Source organism: Astatotilapia calliptera, chromosome 2 (genome assembly GCF_964374335.1).
Source record: "Astatotilapia calliptera chromosome 2, fAstCal68.1, whole genome shotgun sequence".
Classification (NCBI taxonomy): domain Eukaryota; kingdom Metazoa; phylum Chordata; class Actinopteri; order Cichliformes; family Cichlidae; genus Astatotilapia; species Astatotilapia calliptera.
Genome location: NC_137423.1, coordinates 23,430,317 through 23,452,515, shown reverse-complemented (window position 1 = coordinate 23,452,515; position 22,199 = coordinate 23,430,317). Strand labels below are relative to the sequence as shown.

The following is a 22,199-nucleotide window of genomic DNA, read 5'->3' as shown; positions in this document are numbered from 1 at the left end:
AATGATCAGGTCTCATTTTTATATAGAACACTAAATACAGTTTTAAAATGATATCATGTCTTTTCACATTCACAACTTGATGCTATGTTAAGCTAACCTTTTGGGAAGCAAATAAACAAAATTTTGAAAAAGTCAAGTAATCCTTCAGAAGAAAGAGCACAAGTCTTAATATATTATCACATTATGGCAGATTCATTTAGGAACTGTTTGACCTTTTGGAATATATAATCACCTGCTCTTTCTTGCTAAGAATTATGATAAAGACTATGCTATTTATGAAGCTAGCAAGCAAGCATAAGCAAATTATCACAATATATCTCATTTTATATGACACAAACTGAAGTGAAAATGTCATGTTATTTTTTGGTATTCAAAAGCTTTATGCTAGGTTGAGCTAACCATTTGTAGAAGCAAGCGTTAAAGTGTTTATCAGAATCAGAATCAGAATCAGAATACTTTATTGATCCCTGGGGGAAATTATTTTTTGTTACAGTGCTCCATTTTAAACCAACATTAAGACAAGACAGACAATACGCTAACTAAGAATAGTACAATATATACATATATATACATACATACATACATAAGTCACTTATAAATAAATATTTGGAAAAGAAACATGTGTAGTTGTAGCAGCAAACAGTGTGTTAAGTGGATGCGTTGTACAGGGAGATGGCCACAGGCAGGAATGATTTCCTGTGTCGTTCAGTGGTGCTTTTCGGTAATCTCAGTCTCTCACTGAACGAGCTCCTGTGACTGACCAACATGTCATGGAGTGGGTGGGAGGTGTTATCCAACATTGTCTTTATCTTGGACAGCATCCGCCTCTCCGACACCACCTTGAGGGAGTCCAGCTCCATCCCCACAACATTGCTGGCCTTACGGATCAGTTTATTAAGTCTGTTGGCATCTGCGACCCTCAGCCTGCGACCCTAAAGAAAAAGAATAGAAATCAAGAGAATTAGCTATTCTGCCCTATGTCACAAATTAACTTAAATGGACCTTTAGGTCTTAAAAACTATCATATTCCATTTTTATATGACACAAACTGGAGAGTAAAACCAAAATGTTTTCTTATTGTACTAATAACTTTATGCTAGGTTAAGCTAGCCTTTTGGAAAACAAGCAAGTATCAATGTAGCTTACTTTAAACAGAGAAATTACTTACTTTTGTCACATAGGACAGAGCAGGGTAACCTAAATGCACCTTAAGGTCTTAGAAATGATCATATCTCATGTTTATAAACTGAAGTATTAAAGTGACATGTTAAACTTTATGCTAGGTTAAGCTAGCCTTTTGGGAAGCAAATAAACAAAATTCTCAAAATGTCAAGCTATCCCTCAGAGGAAAAACCACATTAGTAATGGGTGTCCAGTGTGTTTTGGTGATTTGATTTGATTCCCAGATGTGTGGGTGCCAGAATATTTCTAAACCGGGCAGCTGCACTTCATCACGGTGTTTCTAAGAGCCACTTTTATTAGAAGCACAAGTTTGGAAAATTAGCAACAAACCATATCCAGACCCTCATCCTCAATAAGCTTTTTTACTTGCTTCATTATTCAGTCTAAAACTGAGATCCCTCAAGTAATTTTAACCATGCTGAGATAGGAGGGCAATTGTTAGCAATTGAATTTAACCATGACTGGCTGTATCTGAGCTGAACAGAAATTAAATAACTTTTTAACGTTTTAGTGTGTGTGTGTGTGTGTGTGTGTGTGTGTGTGTGTGTGTGTGTGTGTGTGTGTGTGTGTGTGTGTGTGTGTGTGCGTGTGTGTGTTGGATGTGTTTATTAGTGCATGTGACTGAGCAGCAATTTTTTTTTTTAATGAAAATGTTTTCTAAGGGCTTATTGATGGGGTTAGAGATACCAAGCACAAAAAGGCCTCTGGTAGCATGCTTGCAAGCTGTGTGGGTTTGATAATGGTTATGTTTTTTTTCTTTCCCCTGGTTTCTTCCTGTGCTCCCTTAAGTGGGAGTGAAACCCAGTCGTGGTGAGGGTGAGGGATGCTATTGTTCGTCTGGGAGGTTCTCCTGATTTCTCCCCCTTTTCGGTCTGCTCGGCACTGATTGTAGCCTCGCATCCCGGTCCAGCTCTCGACTCTCTGCCCTGCGGCAGCTCGTCCTCGGGGATCCTTCTCTCTGTGATCGTCCAGCAGCCCACACCTCATTTACACGCACATTCATCGCAAACTTTGGCTCAATCGGGGCGTCTGGCACACAGGCCTGCTCACCGTCACCCACTCAGGCCTGCACGGACACATGTATAATCTGCACACAGCCACACAAGCACATATACAGTGAGTTTGGGCCAGGCGGGTTTGGCTGTGACTGTAGACTGGGCCTGTGGAGAGATCTTTACGGAGCATGCAGAGCCCATCTGTGGCTGCTCCTCAGTGATGGGAGGCAGCTGGCTGTGTGTGTGTGTGTGTGTGTGTGTGTGTGTGTCTGTGTGTCTGTGTGTGTTGTGTTGTGGCCAGGAAAGGGGCTAGGGGAGAGGAAAGAGCCTTGTGTGTGTTTGGGTCACAGAGCAACCTCAGAATGAGGGCTAAACTCAGGCTGAAACTGACCCAATGTCTCTCAAGCCGAGCCAAATCTCTTCTCTTCTCTTCTCTTCTCTTCTCTTCTCTTCTCTTCTCTTCTCTTCTCTTCTCTTCTCTTCAGCCCTCCAGCTGGAAGAGCTCAATCCCCGAGCTGAAGAATGAATAAGTGGAGGCCCAGAGAGCAACAGTCTGGGCCTTCTCTTGCTGTCAGCGATACCGTGGATGCCGTTCAATCACGCCGCATACACCCATGCTCGCTTAACTCCCCTGCTCTTAGGGAGGGATGGGCTCAGCTCCGACAGAAACCACAGAGGCCATAAGAAGAAACAGATTATGCTCTTTCTCCTCCCTAATGACTTCTGACACTCCTCTCGCTCAACAGTGCTCTTCAGCTTGTTCGTCTGGAAACAACGTCCACTTCTGTCCTACTTGTGGCAAGGCCATCTGGGCATCATCTTGTTAGCTCATTACAGCCGCTGATGGTGTTATGCTAGCCCTTCATGTGACAGTGATAGAGGGCAAGCATACGGGGCTCGTTTTTGAACACGAGGGGTGTGTGCGCTTGCGTTGGAGCTCATCCGTTTGCCACTGTTATGAGCCACGCTGGATGGGATCTGATCTGCTCTGCATGCCAGCCTGTTGACTGAGCTAACTAAAGCTAGTGTCGTGTTTGTGTGTTTCTGTGAGAAAGAGAGAGAAAAAGGAAGCCTGTGTTCACACATACAAAAGCAGTTCTCTGCAGGGTGGAATTCAGGATATTCTGTCTGTCTTTTTTTTTTGCCTCTGACATCGTCATTTATGTCCCTCTAATGGGGACAGCCCGGAGGGAAAATACCAAGCTTTCTACTTTTCAGCAAGTCACTGTTGCCAAGTCTGGCCTACAGTGCAGCTTGGACCGGAGTTTATAGTTTATCCAATATCGCTACCCTCTGGCTAGTTTGTTGTTCTTTTTCTATAATAAGGGTCAAATCCTTCCTGCTTTACTAAACAGTTCTGGGGCCAGATGGACCTTGTTTTTCTTAATTTCAGGATGCTTGTGTTTGCTCATGTGTCTTTATGTGTGTGTGTGGGGCCTGGGTGAGCATTGGAGGCGACTTGTTTACTGTGCTTGACATGTGAGGAAATCTGTGTGTGTACACTGCGGGGCGTGTGTTTATGCGCGTGTGTTTATAGTCAGGCCTCCCTAAGAACATCTGCCCCCGCGACAGCCTGACAGAAGCCAGCTATGTATACAACCGATCGGGGTCGGGCTGCGGGCTACAAGCGCAACCCTGCGACCAGCTCACCTTCTCGAAGCTTCGGACCGGTTTGGGGTCTGGTTCTGTCGTCGTTCACGTGAATTAGTGGCAAAACTCTCTTTGGCCTGAAACGACCATGCGGCGTGCCGCCACATTAAGAGCGAAGCCATTTCAGAACCTGCTATTTGAATGTTTTCATTGCGAGGCCGAGCAAGCAGTTGGCTGCACCTAGAGGGAAATGAAAGGCCAAAGCAGTCCCTGGTAGCAGGCAATTATTTAATATTGATTGACTTGAATGAGAACAGGACGCATTTGTACCCTGTGATTACACAAAACATAGACTGCCTCGAGTGAATGAATCTGTTGTAAATCCCTGCCGCCGCACACTATCTTACACAAGCGCTCAACCACAATGCTCTTTGCATAACACGGCTTTGTGTTCTTTGCAGACTTAAGCATAACTGTGTCACACGGGTGCTTTACTGCAGGGAGACTCTAGTATGTTTGAGCGGCAAACTTATGGAGTATTGATTGAAATGTTAGGAAATGTCTCACGCCGTATGGAAAGTGTAATCTCTAATAATAGGTGGGGGGTGGGGGCGGCCATGCTGATTGTGTGGATAATGCAGAGAGAGAAGAAGTAATTGGTGAGGGAACAGATCTCCTGGTGTGATAATTACCACGCTGATATCAGGGGGAATTGAATACCTGTTGTCGTTTGTGGAGAGCGTGCATATGTTTGTTATTTTACATGATTTTATGTATTGTAAAGGCTGAAGAGAACGAGAGAGTAATTATGCGCCCAGCTGCAAAATCGAGACATTAAGAGAAGAGCCGGTGCCTGCATCTGGGGCCTGGCACGGAGGAATTAACTGTGTATACGTCGCAGAAATGTAATTGATTTTAATTGATATGTATGGCATGTTCGAGCTGCTGCTCAGGAGGAACAAATCAATTTGACACCATTCTGTTGATATGAGCCGTCTCTGCCCATTTCTCTCTCAGTTCCTGTGCCTCGGGTCCATTCATTCAGCGGCCAAGGCTGCCTGCCAGCGCAACGCTCGGGGCAGAGGCTCGGGCTGACTGGACGGGGGTGGAGAACATGGCGGTGGTGGGGGGAGATTGAGGCTCTGTAAGGGGTTTTGAGTGGGCCTTAGTGTAGGCGGCGTTTTATATGAAAGTCGGTGAGGGCAGGGTGCTTGAATAGGGGTGGCTGGGAAGGCCTAGGATGCACCCCACAGTGCTTTTGTGTGCTCTCACATCCGTGTGTGTGTGTGTGTGTGCGCATATGGGAAGGTGGGTGGGGGGTGTAGCATATTTGAGATCATGTGCTCATATTCACCAGTGGAATGTAAAAAGAAAAGGGTGGGAGGGTGGGGGGTTCTCCTCTCTTTTTGCTTCGTTGTTTTCTGTTCCCTCTCCACCACAGCGTAGGTATGTTTGCATAAGCTCTTTACAGGATTCAGCATGCTGTGGAGCCATCCAGATGAAACAAAACCAACCTCATTTGGTTGTTTTGAAAATGATTCTCTTTATTTTGCTTGGTTCAGGCAGATCCACCTCGTTTGACATGAGGGGAATAAAGGCTCTCTCACGTTCAGGGTCATTTCCCAGAAACATTATTTGTATCTGCACAGCTCTTCCTCTGTGCGCTCAACCTTCTTTCATCAACAGGTCTTAAAAAGTCTCCAGACAACATGAATGAAAGATGCAATTCACCCCCACCCCACCGCCAACCCCCTTTTTTCCCTTTTCGACCTCCTCAAAAGTACAATAATCTTCAGTCACTCGTCTCCTCCTCTTCATTGCGTGGCTGTGTGTAGCACCGGAGTGGTGCTGATTAAGCCAACAGAGAGACAAACAGGAGACAAAGTCCCAGCCCACCAGTTTAGTTTCACATCCTGGACTGGAGCTGGGCCGCAGCTTGCCAAGTGGAGGGCTTTTAAACTGGGCTAAACACTAATTGCTGCCCTATTTCTTTTATGTTGCTTCTTTCCCATCTGCGATGGCGCTTCCAGACCTCCACAGCAGCCAGAGCCTCATTATAGCAGACAGTTAACAAAGGCTGGGAAACAGAAGCGGAGAATTCACTTAGGATAGCTATCTAACTGCCAACTAGGAGGCCTGCTCGGAAAATTGAATCAATGACAGGGGCCGGCTCGCGATGAAATCCTTCAGGGATATTAAGATATTAAGATTTTTTGGAAATCTTAATTATTCATCTAAATGGTTGCGGCTCGCTTTGATAACGGAATAAATGGCCTGTAAAAGCGAGGAGTCCAGTGTGAGGCTACTCGTTTTAGTTGCTAGCCAGACTTTTAAATGTTTGAATCAGAACATTTGATCAAAAAAACCCCAAAAATTGCCAACAATTTACCTACAAAGAAAACAGAAACTGCAAGCTACTTGTTGAGTGAAACAAACAGCAGTGTAATCATGATGTTTGCCTCCTCTTTCTCCTTTCCCCCCCTGCTCTGTGGTTTCATGCTTGTTTTTCTGTAGGTGTGTGTGTGTGTGTGTGTGTGTGTGTGTGTGTGTGTGTGTGTGTGTGTAGAGAGAGAAGCGAGGGGGAGGATGGAGAAAGGGGTGGTGGTGGTGATGAGGGAAAATCGGAATGAGGGAAATGTTGAGGAGGTGAATGAGAGGGAAGGATAAAGCAATGGGGAATGAGATTGTGGAGTAGAAATAGAGGGGGCTGGGGGGGTAGATGGAGGAATAGCAAGAAGGTGGGGAGGGGTGGTCAGTAACAAAGCCTAATGTTGCCATGGAAACTTGTTTATGCCTCACTGATGCATCTTGTAGATCCAATTAGAGACTGATTGTGTCTGTGTCTTCATAGACGTACGCACGTGTAACTGGGCACAGCGCACACACACACGCACATGCATGAAAACATATGGATGCACGCATACACACAAGTGCACGAGCACACAAGCGCATGCAAATTGTTGCTGCTGAAAATGGGCAGATTGTCGGGAGACGTAGGACAAAAGGATACCCCGAGTTCCCTCTCTCTTATCGGCCCTTGAATTTGCACAACCCCTCCCCTCAACCTCCACCCCAATGAGCCTCAGACAATGGCGGCCAAATAACGTCTCACCCGCTTCCAAGCGTTGTATAAGACCCCCCCCCCCACATACCCACCATCCCACACATGCTTTCATGACATCATATTCAGCCGGGCTGACAGAGAGGATTTCGACCACTTTGCATGTCTCTTATCTTATATCTCATATCTCTTTTGTGAATGAACTCATATGTTTGGTAATGACCCTGTCTGAGATGAATGGCCATGAATGTTAATCCAATCATGTTAATTTTCATGGGGGGGGGGGGTTCTTCTGAAGATTGAAGACTTTTTAAAAGATCATTTCTTACAATGGGTGGGTGTTTGCCAGCGTTTAACATCATCAGAGGAAGAAGATTGGTGATCACGCAGCACCACCGCCGTTGCCGCTGCCTCCCCCCAATAAGCTCGACCACACTCGCGCACTTACACTATCAGGCATCAGTTCTCTACTTTCATCCGGGGCTGTCTGAGGAGTCAGTTATTTACTGGTGAAATGATGTGTGTGACGATGAAATGAGGGGCTGTAGATAAGGTGAGATTACACTGTGAAGGGTAAAAAAAAAAGAGGGAAGAGACTGTGAGAGAGAGGGGGGGACAGAGAGGGGCCCAACCCCTGATGTCTTGTTAAAACACAAGGGATCAGAAAAAACAACAAATGCATCGCGCGTTGCTAAATCCTGCTTAAATCCGCTGGCATGGGCAGATCTAGCAGATAGCCCTGCTGCTGTGCTCGCTGTCTGCGCCCATGACACACGCACGCACACACACAGACACGTACACGTACATAAACACACCCGTGGTCAGTCCGGCTGTCTGGGTTAATGCTTGGCTAACTGGGACAGCAGAGTTGAACCATGTTGACATTTTAAGCCTCAAACAAGTCCAGAACAATGATTCAGCCCGTCCAGCCCCCACCCCACATCAGACTGCAACCTCAGCCCATTTTTCTGACCGCACATACACACACACACAGGCAGGCGTGCATAAACATACACACCACTGCCCAAACATACTGCTTAGTACTTGGCGTGTCCCCTCCGCCTCCTCTCTTCACATACACTTACAGACAAACACACACTGGGTCTCCTCCTGTTCCCCACCTTTAGTGAATAAAGGAGAACAAGAGCTGATCTGATTGAGTTGGCAGCAGAGAGCGAGGTGGAGAGGTACAGTAAGGCCAGATGGATTATCTTAATCCTTCAGTAGATGATCACGGCAGAGGGGAAGATGAACCGGGAAGCTGTAAGCTCCCAGCAGACCCCTGGTACAATGTTTTCCTCCAGAGATGCAGGCTACTGAAGTAGATGCCATGTGAATACCACGCCGACAGGCTGGTATTATCCAAAACTCAAAAAATCAGAAATCATGAAGAAGCTTTTTTTCAAAAATGTGATGTAATCCGACCCGTACGGCCATTTCTGTGGCGGCCATTTTGTGTCAGGCCATCTTGTTTCCCTTCTCGCAAACTTTTGGTATGCTTTGATTCATATCCAAGTATGAGAAGGAACTTAAGGGGATTTGTGTGAAACACACTAATGCTGAACAATGTCAAGCTGCTACATGTAGTGTTTTTGCGGGGCTAAATTAACTGCACTCTGCCTAAAAGGCCATGCCAGACAAATCTAAACCCATAACTCCGACAGCTCAAAGTATTAAGGCTGTATAAACTGTTGCTGAATTATGCGGCTGCTTTTCCAGACTTAGTTTTTTATGTGTTTGTAACAATTTCTTTTCTTTTTCTCCCCCCCTCCCCACTCTCAGGTTTGTGGCTGGAAAAGGCCTGGTGATTTACCCCGACATCGGGGACAAGCTGGATATCATCTGTCCCAAAGCGGACCAAGGGACAGACTACGAATACTACAAGTTGTATCTGGTGAAGAGGGAGCAGGCGGAGAGCTGCAGTACAGTCCTCGATCCTAACGTCCTGGTCAACTGTAACAAACCCGAGAAGGACATCAAGTTCACCATCAAATTCCAGGAGTTCAGCCCCAACTACATGGGCTTGGAGTTCAAGAGGAACGTCAACTACTACATCACCTGTAAGTTTGTCGTGAAAGATGATTTATTGTTGATATTTAGCTTTTTAACCTTCATTTAACCGCAGAGGCCCGACTGAACGATCTGAGTAATAATCTCTGCTTCACACTCAGTTACACACAGTCACACCTGGGAGTTTCCTAGGAAAACTGCATTTTAATGGCCGCTGCAGCAGCACCACAGCAGCAGCTAGAGAGCAGAGCGGTATTAGGTGTTTAGGATGGAAATGTTCCATATCATTACGGGACCTTAAAGTGGCAACCTTGACTGACTGCTGAATGTTGGGTTTTTTATTTTTTACATTTTTGTGGTGGGAAAAATAGAATTTTCTGCAGTCGTCTAAAGTCACCGAGTAGATTTACTGCTGCTATTTAGTTCTGCGCTCGGGCACTGTTTCGATATTTCACTTAAAGTTTTCAGCCTGATTCTACTTTATTCTTTCAAACTGCTGTTTTACAGAGAACAACACAGCTATATTGCAGTTCCCACTAGATGCAGCGTTTTAGGTTTAAATATTGCTTTTTTGCTAAAACGTCAGTAATAAAATAAACACTTGTCTGTTTCTGTTTTACTGACCGCCAGCTGTCTTAAAAAAGCACAGGAAGCTGTTGACTTATTTATTCTAGCTTTTCCTCGAGCTCATACAGAAGAAAAGGCTTCAAATCTTTTGGAAATCTTTTTAAGCCTGAACATTACTGCCCTTGTTTGGTCTGAGATGACTGTGACAGTGACTTAATACACTGTTTTTAGTTTGTTTAGCTTTGAAGTTTATTATGTTGGACCTCAGTCTTTTATAACATGTATGTGTGTATGTGTACTTTACATACGTGCATTTGTGTGCATATTATTATATTTAACCGCTGCTGATTGAAGTTAAATAAAGGTTAATTTAACACAACATAAACAATTAGAATGCAATTATATTATAATAATATGAGGTAATATTTCATTCCATTTCCTAAAAAATAAAAATAAAAAAGTACTATTTTTTCTTTTTTTTTCTACGTGATGGAAATGCAAAAATACAGTGCATTTGTTGCACTCTTATTTTATCGCTTCCACTAACTCGAGCGTACCTTTTCATCACCAGAGCGAAACGTTTCAGACAGATGGGCGTGCGATAATGCCAAATTTGTCACAGAGAGGCAGCTGAACATATATGGAGACTTCAGTTTGCAAAGATAAATAAATAGTGAACAGTTTGGGCTTAAATGTAGCTTTTCTTTTACGGAAATGTGTATTTTCTCTGTAATTAGTGCCAAAAGTAAAGTAAAACTGTAAAGCTATTTTTGGGAAATATTCTGGAAAATTATTAAGAAATTACAAACTTGTAGAATTAAAGTTTTTTGCCCTTCCATCTAATGTGTACTTTTACCATATTTTGTTTAGTAATAATGCTTGTGTAGTGTTAAATTTACTTACTAAAAAATTAAAGATTGTAGATTGTGCAAACTTTCCCCTACACATATTTTTTAGACACTGTCAAAATAAATTATTACTGCTTCCTTATTATAGGTGACTATTTTTGCAGTCACACTGGAACAATAGCAGAGTCTTGCTCTCTGGTTGGCTTTAGGACAGATCTTTTAATTTGTAACCTCACTTGTCTGTCTATGAGTAAAGGACTTTTAGTAGAGGGTGTCAAAGGAACTGGGTCTGTCACTGTACTGGGTGGCGGTTGCTGCCTTTCACACAGATTCCTGCTCGTGTAATTTGATGCCGTAGTAATTACCTCAGAGTTAGCAATGGGTGTAAGAGCTGGAAGGAGTTCTCGTGGTTGGACTGCTCCTTTACGTACTATATTTTCCTTTAAGGATTGAGGCTCAGCAGGGGGAAAAAACTGATGGGACCGCATCTACCTCTAAACTTGGCTGTGTAAATCTGCTTCACCCAAGTGTCTGGTTGAGTAATTTAGCACTGAAGTAATGACCAGTGGTTTAACAGGTGGGGTCAGAGGAGCCGGAAAATCCAGAATCACAGCAGTGTCTGGTTCTTTGGTGGGTTTGAGGTCTTTCTCCTGGAGAATGTAGAAAACCTCAATCCTGTTACTCCGAACCCTGGAAAAAGGTTGACAGGGGGTGATTTAGAAACAAGTCAGACTTTTGGGATCTTGGGCTGAAACGTGCAATTTCAAAATGAACAGGACCATTTTAAACCTGATGGAATAGGAGAAGTTGTCCTGATAATCCTGGAAGATACCAATACCGGTCGGCCGCCTCCTCCTGCTTCTCTCTAAATACATCGAATGCCATGTTTTGGGATTTTAGGATGTCCCTAGGTTCGAGTCATCAGAATTGAAGCTGTTAGTAGTTGTGCATCAAATATAGCTTGCTAAAAATTCAGAGAATGGACTGTGGAGCATCTGGCCTTGAAACCTCATTTATTATTTGTATTTACCTGAAAAACTCACACCTGAAAAACCAGATATAAAGTGCAGTTTTGACACATTTAAAAGATAAAATCATTACGAATTTAAAGCAACTATTATAGATCCTCTTTTGGTTTCTAGCCTTGCCAGCATGAGAAGAGGCTTGGCAACTTCAGTTTAAACTCTCAAAGCCTTCAAAGAGAAATGAAAACAGGGGTTTTATCTCAGGTACTTTACTTCATTGCAAACAGTTTAACATGTAGGGGCGGTTGGTTTGTATATGTCTTATTAACTCACTGTCCTTTTGCCGTCCTTCAACACAAGGATTATCATGTCTTCAACAGCCTTAGTTTCTGGCTGACGTTGGAGGAGTTCTATCACTGGTGCGATCTAAAAAAACATAAAGCATATGATTCACACTTAAATGCACTCTGATAAGACTGCAGCAGACATTCATTGTTAGTTTTGGCTTGGTGGTAACAGTAAATCTCACCTGACATCTTTTAACTGTTGATAAGCCAGCCGAGCTGCAGAGGCAGATCGTGCATGAGCGTATCAAAAAAACAACATTAATTTGTTTTATTCGGGAAAGTCGAAAGACAACATGCATTTTTACTGTATATTATGTTTGTTTAGAACCACTCTTTAATGCTCTGCAGTCTGAAAGTCGACTAGGAGGAACTCTTGAAGCTCTTATTTGAACTGAGCTGTTTCTGTCATAAGCAGGAATCAGCACAGATGTGCATCAGAAGTTGCACCACCACCACGTGTTTACTGATATACACTGAGGTTTCAGAACGTCATCAAATGTCGTCTTTATCGTGGAAGGAGCTAATGATTTCAATCTGCAAAAAGATGAAACACTTGCTGTTTTTGTCTTTTTAATGGGATTCTGCACATGATAACATACTGAGCTAATAAAGGAAAATAAGGCCTTGTTTTGCTTACTTAGGCTCTAATTTTATCTTCTGTTAGTATTTATTTTTTTTAAGTTGTCTGACTTTAAAACATTTCTAAAATTAGACGCCGAGTTTTGCTTGATCTTGTCTCAGAAAACAGTCAGTCAAAGTCTTCATTGCATCTGTGATTTATTCTGAAACTATTAGAGATGACTCTGACATTAGAAACACACTGTCTAAACTCATGCAACAAGCTGCCGTATGCCAGAGGATGACTGGCACAATGAGAAATTACTGCAGGAAAACATGGACCCAGTACCAGTCTCCTCTAATGAGGCGTGATACATAACAGTGTTTTATCCAACACATAATTAATTTTTTTATATTTCCAAATATTCACAAAACACGATTAATCTCCTTATGTTACATTTTTCCCAAATAAGAACATAAGTCTTCCTTGCATGGTTTAACTGTATAAAATGTAACTTTGGGTATAAAACATCTCAAAAGTTCAGATGTGTAGATTTTAGTCTCACAAGTGGCTTCTGTTTTTTTCACACTCTCCACACACACAAATTAAATCGCACATATGTTTCTCTTTTCATGTGTAGCGGTTCAATCGATACTTGCGAACTCCCCCTCACAAACGGGGATGCAGAGAAGCATGAAGCTTGTGATGTTATCAAGGGACGTTTTTAGAGAGGGGTGGGCTGCTGTTGCAACGCATCTCGTGGACTTTTAGAAATATTTCTTTGAGCTTTATTACGCCCACATGTCTTGCAGATAACACCTTGGGCATTTTTTATTGTTATTTTTGGGCGTCTTCCTCAAAGTTTTGCTAACCAGCTGTTCGCAGAGCTTCTCCGCATATTGTCTTCATAAATATTAGAGCGAACTTTATTAATGGCACATACATCTCCGTGCATCTCGACTGCGGTTTGAGCGAACATCAGCTTTACTTTAGCTCGAATGAGCTTTTCTGCAACGTTCTCTTGTGTCTCTGCTCCGTAACAGCATTCCTGCTGATGTGTGTTTTTTTATGTAAGCATTAGGAGCACTTAACACTCTCTCCATAGTGTTTTCTCACAGAAGCAGTTGTAAATCCTTCACGGGGGAGTCTGGTCGTGCAGAATCCAGCCTGATGGTGGATCATTATTAGGCTCATATACTGTAACGTTTTCGTGTCAGCAGTAATCGGATGTAGTATTTGTCTTGGTATTATGGTAATGTTGTTGTCCTTTGCAACAGGAAAAGCTTGTTTTATTTATTCCACCGCAGCCTGTGCATACACCATGACACACTTCATCTATCATTTAGATAATGGCCATGTGTGGCTGGCGCATATGTGTGTGTGTGTGTGTGTGTGTGTGTGTGTTATGTGTGCATTTCCTTGAGGGAGCAAGAGAAGAGAGAATAAGCACCTGCATTGAACGCACCGCCTGCTTTACCTGTGCAGCAGTGCACTGTGTGTGTGTGTTTGTGTGTGTGTGTGTGTGTGTGTTGAGGCCCCCTTAGGCAAGCTTATCCCTGCCTAGAAGATGTGAGTAGGTTATCCCAGTGACTCTGTGGGAATGTGGTCCGGTCAGCCAGCAGAGCGGTGTAAATCTGCTCTGTGTATAATGACCTGGCTTATCTGCTCTGATTAACGGTCAGACGGGAAAGACACCGTTTGAGATCAGAAGAAGACGCACAGGGGAGTGGACATTCCACTCAATCTACTGGCAGTCTTTTTCTTGTCCACACCCGACCTCCAGTCTGACTCCGTGGCTCTGTTAGCCCCTTTATCATTCGCACACCCCCACTCCCATCCTTTACCTCGTCTCTTTCCGTGGGGCAGAATAAGCAACAAAAGGTTTGGGGTAAAGTAAGTACCAAATGGTGAGCGTGTGTGTGTTGACTCTGGTGATCACCACAGGGGATCCCGTCCACTCATCCCAGCCCCGCTCTTACAGGAGTCGTGGTGGGTTTAAAGGTCAAAATTCATGGCCAAGGGGTCACGGAAACACAGCAGGGGGGTCAGTAATGATAACCCTGCACTGATCTTAATCCCAGACCTTCAGTTCCCTCCATGCCAGCTATGTACACACACATACACATTCCCACCCCCCATCCAGGTGTAAAAGCGGACAAACTGGTTATATTTCATTGCGTTGTCTAAACACGTGGATTTTGAACGAGCTGTTTGTGAGCAAAATGACTGCGGCGCGTTTAGGGGTTAGAGGCAGGAGAGGTGATTTTAGACAGGAGGCTTTTAAAGGAAAAGGAAATATAATGGGGAAAATGAGCAACAGAGCGGTAAGAGAGAGAGGGAGGACAAGCATACACGCCTGTACAAATATATACACAGGCACTCTTTATATGTCACCTAGCAGGAGCCAAAAAAAAATAGTCCCTTCATTTTCTCTCCCATTCGCTCCTCATTGAGATAATGTAGCGTGACTGCTTGGTTAGACGTTTGCAGTGGTTAACCGGGCCGGTAAAGCTCTGCTAGATATAAGGGAAAAAGGGCCACGAGGCAGGAGACGGAGGCAACCTATCGTGGTGCACTTCTCCTCTTCCCGTGTAGCGGGGCAGAGTAAGCCTGATGCCTCCCGACAGCTGTCACTCTCCATCACAGTGTACCATCATGGACACTGACACGCACAGACTTCCCCACCAGAATGCTGCCGCAGTGGTGCACACATTGTCTTACCTCCACAAGATATGCCCCACTGAAAGAGAGAAAGTAGGCAGGAAGGGGGAGAGGGGGGGGGGGGGAGCAACCGAAAAGGAGGAAAAAAAAAAGCCCAAAAACATTATGTCTGCTCACGGCAAACAGTGTAGCTGATTTTATTTCTTTGACTTTCCACATAAATCTGTCGGAACACCTTCTGATTGTTTGTTCTGGAAACAGAAAGAGACTGTTGTTGTCATCTGAGAATAAGTCAGTCACGAAAGACCCGTATTTATCTCCCAAAACACTTAAAGATGGGTGCTTATCCAGTATTTGAAAATCACTGCCCGAGAACATCTGACAAACTGCATTTGACACACTGAGATGATTTTTTTGCTCACGCCTCATAATATGCTTTTTGATGTGGACTCTCCTCTACATAAGTATCTCTATTTATTTTTTTGCTTCAGCCCACACATAATACCCCTCCATCCAACCACCACCTATAGCAGTCATCTTCCCCCTGGATAACATTCGCATATATAAGAATTTTTTTTTTTGGTCTTGGAATTGTTGGAGGTTGAGAATGAAACCCTGGGCTCGGCTGCAGAAGATCACAAGATCCTCCCTTGCCCCACATTTGCATGCAAGGACATAAACTCTCTATCATACCTCGCATGCACTAATGCAAGGTTCACAACTTCAGGAAGCTGGAAACACGCATACAAATGCAAAGGCACGTACACAGCCAAATAAATATACATCGACACTAGTGGCTCGATTATGATGTAGCGCAATAACAGTAATCTGATTAAAAAAAAAGTGTTAAATGTCATCTTTTAGAGTTAACATAAAATTACCATAATCAAATCACAGGCACTCAGAAACAAGGCAGCTGCAGTTGTCAGCGGAGCATTTAAACTACACAAAGGCATTTTGATTGTCAGATTATAGAGATGCAAATAACTCGCACATTTCTTAACTGGCAATTAAATGATTTTTTTGTCAAGAAATGATAACTGTTAACATCTGGTAGCCTCCCTCTGTAAAAATCACACTGAAATATTTTAATTACAAGCAAGAGGCTCCGTGTAGGATTTTCCTTTTGCATCAATTATGGCCTCTCCTACATACTTATTATAAGTAGAGAACAAAAGCTGTATTGTTTCATTGCATATTTATCAGATTGTGGACATTGAAGAAACAGGCACTGAAATAATAATTTGGAATGTTGGCAAACATTTCTGTCTGTCCTGTTTTGTAAAACGTTACAGTTTAAAAGCATAAAAGACTCTAAAAGCAATATTAATGAAGCAGTTTTAACATCCTTTTGATTCAAAAGTTATAAATAGCATTTGTAAAACAAGCAAAACACAAAAGATGCCTCGAGTAACCCTTAAATGTAATCATACATGATTAAGTTCAGTGTGTGTTTTAAGTTAAATGAGTATTGATCGTAGAGAGTAACAGTTGTTGATTGACTAAATAACTGTCATTGATGTTACTGATTACAGGTTAAAGCGGCTAATCAGTAAGCTTTAAAGGATTCCATTTTCAAAAGTAAACCCCGCTAACAGGTCAGGTTATCACCGGTGAAGCATCATGGCCTGGACTAAGGAGATTTAACCCCCACCACCACCACCCTCCCCCCGTGAGTGAACATAGCCCAGTGTTTATTAGAGTGCCAGTGTAATATATGACTTTCTGCTTGCTTTGCAAATCTATCCGGGCCGCCTCTGCTAGCTCTCCTTTGGATATTTCATTCAGAGAGGGTTAGCAGGCACAGCATGATTGTCGCTGGTTATTGCCTTTCGTTTATTACAGAGGAGCTTGTTTAGAGTCGGAGGCGGGGGGGGGCATTGAAGGGCTGTGGGGGGGGGGGGGGGGGCTATTTGGTAAGTGGAGGGGGGGGGGGCTGCTCATGTGACTGTACAACTGAATGGTAACCATTGGTTACGACTGAACCCGTTGCTTCTAGATGAAGCTGATATATTCATGTATTCATCTCAATTAGTCCTCTCCGTGCATCCCCCAAACGCAGACACTCATCCCTCCTCGGCTGTGCTCCGCGCTTATCTTATTAGAATATTTTTATCCTGCGCGGATGCGAGGCCTCGCACTCTGCTCTTTCCTGCGATGTCATTCCTCGTTTCCACCCCTTAAACCATCCGTCCTCTGCTCTCACGTTTCAAAGTTTTATATGTGTGAGTGTGTGTGTGTGTGTGTGTGCATTTGCAGGTGCTGTGGGAAGTCTGTTCAAGTCGTTTTTGTTAACCACTATCTTAGATCTCCTCTCAGCACAGAGGCCACGAGAGACCGCAGAGCTGACTCAGAAGCAACAACACTGTTGATTTTTTTTGTTTTGTTTTAGTTTTTTTTCCAACCCTCTCATCTAGCACAAACTCATTTGTCGAATTACTATTTCTCCAGGAGCGATTTTCAGTTGTCAAACATGGCTTCCTGGGCTTGTTTTAATTTCATCCTCTATGCTGAAACTACCTCTGTGGTTTTTACAACCCCTAAAATAGCTTCAGGCAAAAAGAAGGAGAGGCATATTAAGACTGCTGGTTAGCTGCATTTTTGGAGTCCGCGATGATTAGGAAAAGTAAATGTAGGACATGGAAAGACGAGCGTCAATGTCCATAAGGCAAATTATACTGGACAATGGCGTATTGCTTTAAAAAAAAAACACGTAAGCAGAAACACGGGATAAAACAATGAAGGCCCGTAATCTAAAACACTCTGGAAATGCATATTTTCCTTTCCATCAGAGATTGTCTGAGGTTGTTTGCCCTCTGCGTTGCCAACAACACATATTCTCAGTGTCTTTCTTCTCTGGCCAATAACTGAGCTCAAATCACAGCTCTGTGTCTGTCAGATGGAGCTTGCTCTGCCTCTCCACCATCCCTAGAACAGCGGTTTGTCTTTTCCAAGGCACACTCTGAAATGGCTTTGTTTTCCGACAGCCATTCAGTGGCACCCTCAGCCAGGGCCTGCCAAGAAGTCCGCCTCCCCCGAGCTGGAGCCCGGACTTGTTTACACAAACTCATCGGAGAAATATGGATGTATAATTATAGAGGCTGTTAGTTTTAATGTCGCATCCTCGCTATGGAAACCCACTGCGTGCTTGGTCAGCTCCGATGACGGGTGGCTGATGAAACTCTGACCGGGTATGGCGTGAACATTTCTGTGGGAAGAGTTTTAGGGGAACAAGATAGAAGGGGAGGGGGGCAACTTCTTGATGGAATCGAATCAACACAGAGCAAAGCAAACAAACATGAATCACAAGGCGGTGATAGAGATTGCTGTGGTTGTCCGACGCATAAATACAGAGTCTAAATACTGCTCTGCAGGCCAGGACCAAACCCGTTTCTGTGAATTCAGCTCAGCGGCAAAATGTCCGTGTTCCATTCCAGCACGACCGCAGGCACACAAACACAGTAACAGGAGCAGACAAACACACAAGAGGCGTGTGCGTTTGTGTGTGCATGCATGCGCGCCCAACACACAGGCATAAATAAGCACAAAGCCACATAAGCAAATTCAAATATATATATATACTCATAAGCTCACACTAGATTGCAAATAGATGCTTGCACAAAAACACAATCTGCTCGCACACATCCGTCCTCCATCTCTCTCCCTCTCCACAGATTTGCTTGCCTAATAGAAGCTGCTGTATGCATTGTGCTGTAGCTCAGCACGAGATATTCTCAGTCAGCTGTCCCACGAGTGAAAAGCGTGCACGCTGTCGGGAGCTTGTGCACGGGTGCCACGACGATTGGTTGTTTGGATGGATGGATGCTGAAAAGAAACGTGTCTTCAAATGAATATGTGTTGCGTTTTGAGTTCAGGCTCGCGCCGCCTCTTGCAGCGACTCGATGATTTCGTACATGTTTTTTTTCTCCCCAAACCCATGGGTCCAATTTCTCTCAGTCTCTTTTCTGTTCGTCTTTTCCTACCCCCCTCCAACCCCCTTCCGTGCAACTTAATCTACCTCTCCATCCGCCTTTGCTGTTCCACCTATTTTCTCTCCTCCTTAGATCACCCCTCCACCCTCTCCCATCCCTCTTGCACAGTGACAGATTCTTCAGGAAACTGTTTCGAGTAAGCTAGACATTTTTGTGTGTGTCTGTCTGTGTTGTAGCTGTTTATTTGTGCTTGGGGGCACCAAGGTGGTAGGGCAGTGGGGGGGTGGGGGATCCTGAGCCTCAGTCTCTCTCCGCTCATCGGACTAGAGGTTAAGCTCCTGAGCTCTTTTGCTGGCCTGTGCCAAAAAACCACTGGTCCTCGATCAGCGCCGTCTTTACCGTGTAAACGATACCAAGGATCAGGAGAGAGGAGAAAGAGAGGATGTAATCAGTGTGTGTGTTTTGTGTTTGTGCATGTTTGTATATGCGTGTCAATTGCTTGCCTTTGTGCATATTAGGATGTAATCAGCAGCATGTTCTCTGTGGTCTGCTGTGCTTTTCTGATTGGGTTTTTTTTGGGTGGTTAACGGGGGGAAAGGGAGGAAAAAGCGTGTTTCTTTCCCTGCTTCTTGTGTTGCAAGCCTGGCTTCAATGCTCGAGGAGCCGAATTGCGGTTTTGGAGCCTTGCTTGGAGCCCTGGTACTTTTCACATCAGCTCCATTATACACCCCACACCCACTTTAATATTGCTATATATCTAAAAAAAAACCAAAAAAAAAAAAACAATATAAACATATGTACATATATATATGTATATAGAAATATATATGTATATAATATATAATCCATCTGCCCATGTGCCACCATGTGTCTCAGGTTTGACCGTGTGCATTTTACACTGCATGTTAGCTGCAGTCAGCTTTGCTCAGTCGCCTCCATGTTAGCAGGTACAGGAGATTCCCCCGGGGCCCAGGCACACAGGCTCACACGTTAATGTGCAAAAATTCACACATGCGGGCACACACACACGTGTACGATCGCAGGGACACGTGCACGCCCACACACCTGTGCACTGTCCTCTCTCTGTCTGTCTTTGTTCTGCTTTTTGCAGATTTTGTTTTTGTGGACAACAGATGGACCGACGTCGACTCTGTCCTCCATCACAAGTACACCCTCTGTCTCTTTCACTGACATCTCTCTCTCTGCCCTCTATCTCACTGCCTTTACATTATAATCTCTCCATCGCTGCAACACATCATCAGTTAGTTACTGAGCGAGAAAAAGCTCCAGTCGCTGATTATTGCAGGATCTCTTTTTCGGGGGGGTTGTTTTTGTCGTTAATTGAGTAATATCTCTCCGCTTTTTGATGGAAGCTGCTTTCTGACATCTTGTAACAATTAATCCACGTTTAGCTGAATCTTTCCCTTTTGATGTTGCTCACACCTGATTATTATACAAGCAGCATCATTAGCCTGAAGGCAGTTTTCTCACCTGGGTCAGTGCCTGGACTCTGCATCCTCCCCATCCACCGGTACGGTTTCTTCTCACTTAGATTGCCTCATTTGGTTTGTTTTGCATCGCCTGTTTGAGAGGGGAAACGCTGCGCCTGCAGTAGGAATTATTGTTTGTTTGTTGGTTTCTCCATCTTTGATGTGTGTTATTGTGCCGAGAAACACCGGGCTCACTCAGCTGTCATAACTCTCCTCTGGAGGCCGTATTGAAAAGGTCAGCGAAAATGAAGCTCCTCTCTTGGGGGAGGATGAATGGATATGGTATAAGAGAGCCGCACAGACACACGAGAGCCTCGCACACTTAAAAATGTAAATGCATTACAAACATTTTGTACACGTCAGCGTGAGTGAACGTCGAGTTCGTCGACGTGTTCCATTGCTTCACCTCTGGTTTCTCTCGCGGCAAGGTCACTCAAAGATGGCTCCTAGAGCTAGTCTATGTTTTTTTGGACCCTCACGGCCTTTGACATGACACTGCTATCTCCCACCACATTCCGATCCATCCCAGTGGTTCTTTTATCAGCCAGCGTGGGCTGATTTGTGGCTCGTGCGCCCTCAGAGGTGGATCGAGGAGGGCGACTCCTTTCTGGAGTCCAGAGTCCCATATCGGCCTTTGTAGACGACCACAGAGGCCGGAGAAAAGACAGCGAGGATCAGGTTTATCATCTGTCGGGATTTAGCGGGTGAACCACGGTTCACCTCGTGTGATTAGCAGTACAAATGAAGCAGGACGGAGGAAAAAAAAAAAACTTCAATGAGCATCCTGCTGAGGATCGAGCTTACTGGGGGACCTTGTTTGTACATCTGCCTCCTGATTACACATGTGCAACCTCACAATAGCACTACCACCCACTAATGTGGATGCTGCGGGATGTTTTTAAGGACATAACCACTGGGATTTATAGTAGGCTAAGCTAAATACAAAGGCATTTTCATGAGAGAAATAATAGGATAATCAGTGTTGTACACCCCCCCCCCCCCCCCCCCCCCCCCTTAACAGTACAATAAGAATGAGGCCAGATTGCTGCAGTTTTGTTTTGCAAAAACAATTTATGGATTCAGCGTTCAGCAAGAGCATTGTTAATGCATTTGCTTTGGAGAAAAACAGTTTTTAGTGCATTCAAATAAAAATGTGCTCCTCATGCATTTAACATTTGTGCAAAGAAGGCAGCAGTGTGCTATGGAAAGAGTTTTCTTCTACTTGAGGCATAGTGAAAAGGTGTCCCTCACAGTTATAGCATATAAAACCGCAGTTAGACCTTGTCCTTTGCAGCCTGTGAAGTAATCAGCTCTCATGTCAACAGTAAGGACAAAACTTGAGAAAAGCTGAATATCTTCAGACCAGTGGTTCCCTCATTATGGTCACAGTGTGGGATAAGAAACAGCCGTTCTTTTCCATTAATGCAGAAATGACGTTTTTCTGACTTTTGTAAAGGATGCCCAGTTGTTTTTTTTCTTATGGATAATGGTATCTGTCCCAAAACTGGCTTCATTTAAATGACTCACACAGCCAAATGTTCATTTGCTAGTTTAATTCCTCAAGATGGGCTAACAGTCATAACATTAATACTTAATACGCAACATAAAATAAATAAAAGTCTGAATGCGTGGCTTAGTAGTGGACATAATTCACACGTCAAACCACTTCTTCTCCTCTGAAGATCCCCTGTTGGTATACCTTATTCATCCCGTGTATTGAATTTTACTTTCTGATTTATCGCCGCCTTTACGATTTTTGACACATTTCATGTGAGGCGCTCATTTCAGGGCAGTTACTCTTAATATTCTCAACAGATACTTGTCTATTTTGCCTGCCATCTCTCTTGGCATCTCCCCAGCTCCCCCCCCCTGTATAAAATGACAGTTAATAGAGAATGAAAATTGAATATTATGCTCCATTTCTTTGTGCATAACTTCCCAGAGTGAACATGACCAAATGAAATTGCAACAATGTTGAAGGGAGGTTTTTTT

General features: G+C 43.9%; 1 protein-coding gene across 1 annotated transcript in view; it reads left to right on the top strand.

Annotated features, from left to right (window-relative positions):
* Positions 1–22,199, top strand: part of efnb1 (ephrin-B1) — a 55,515-nt gene that overhangs the window by 16,827 nt on the left and 16,489 nt on the right. Inside the window, exon 2 of the mRNA XM_026188509.2 lies at positions 8,611–8,888. Coding sequence (XP_026044294.1) covers positions 8,611–8,888 — 278 coding nt within the window. The remainder of the gene's footprint in view (positions 1–8,610; positions 8,889–22,199) is intronic.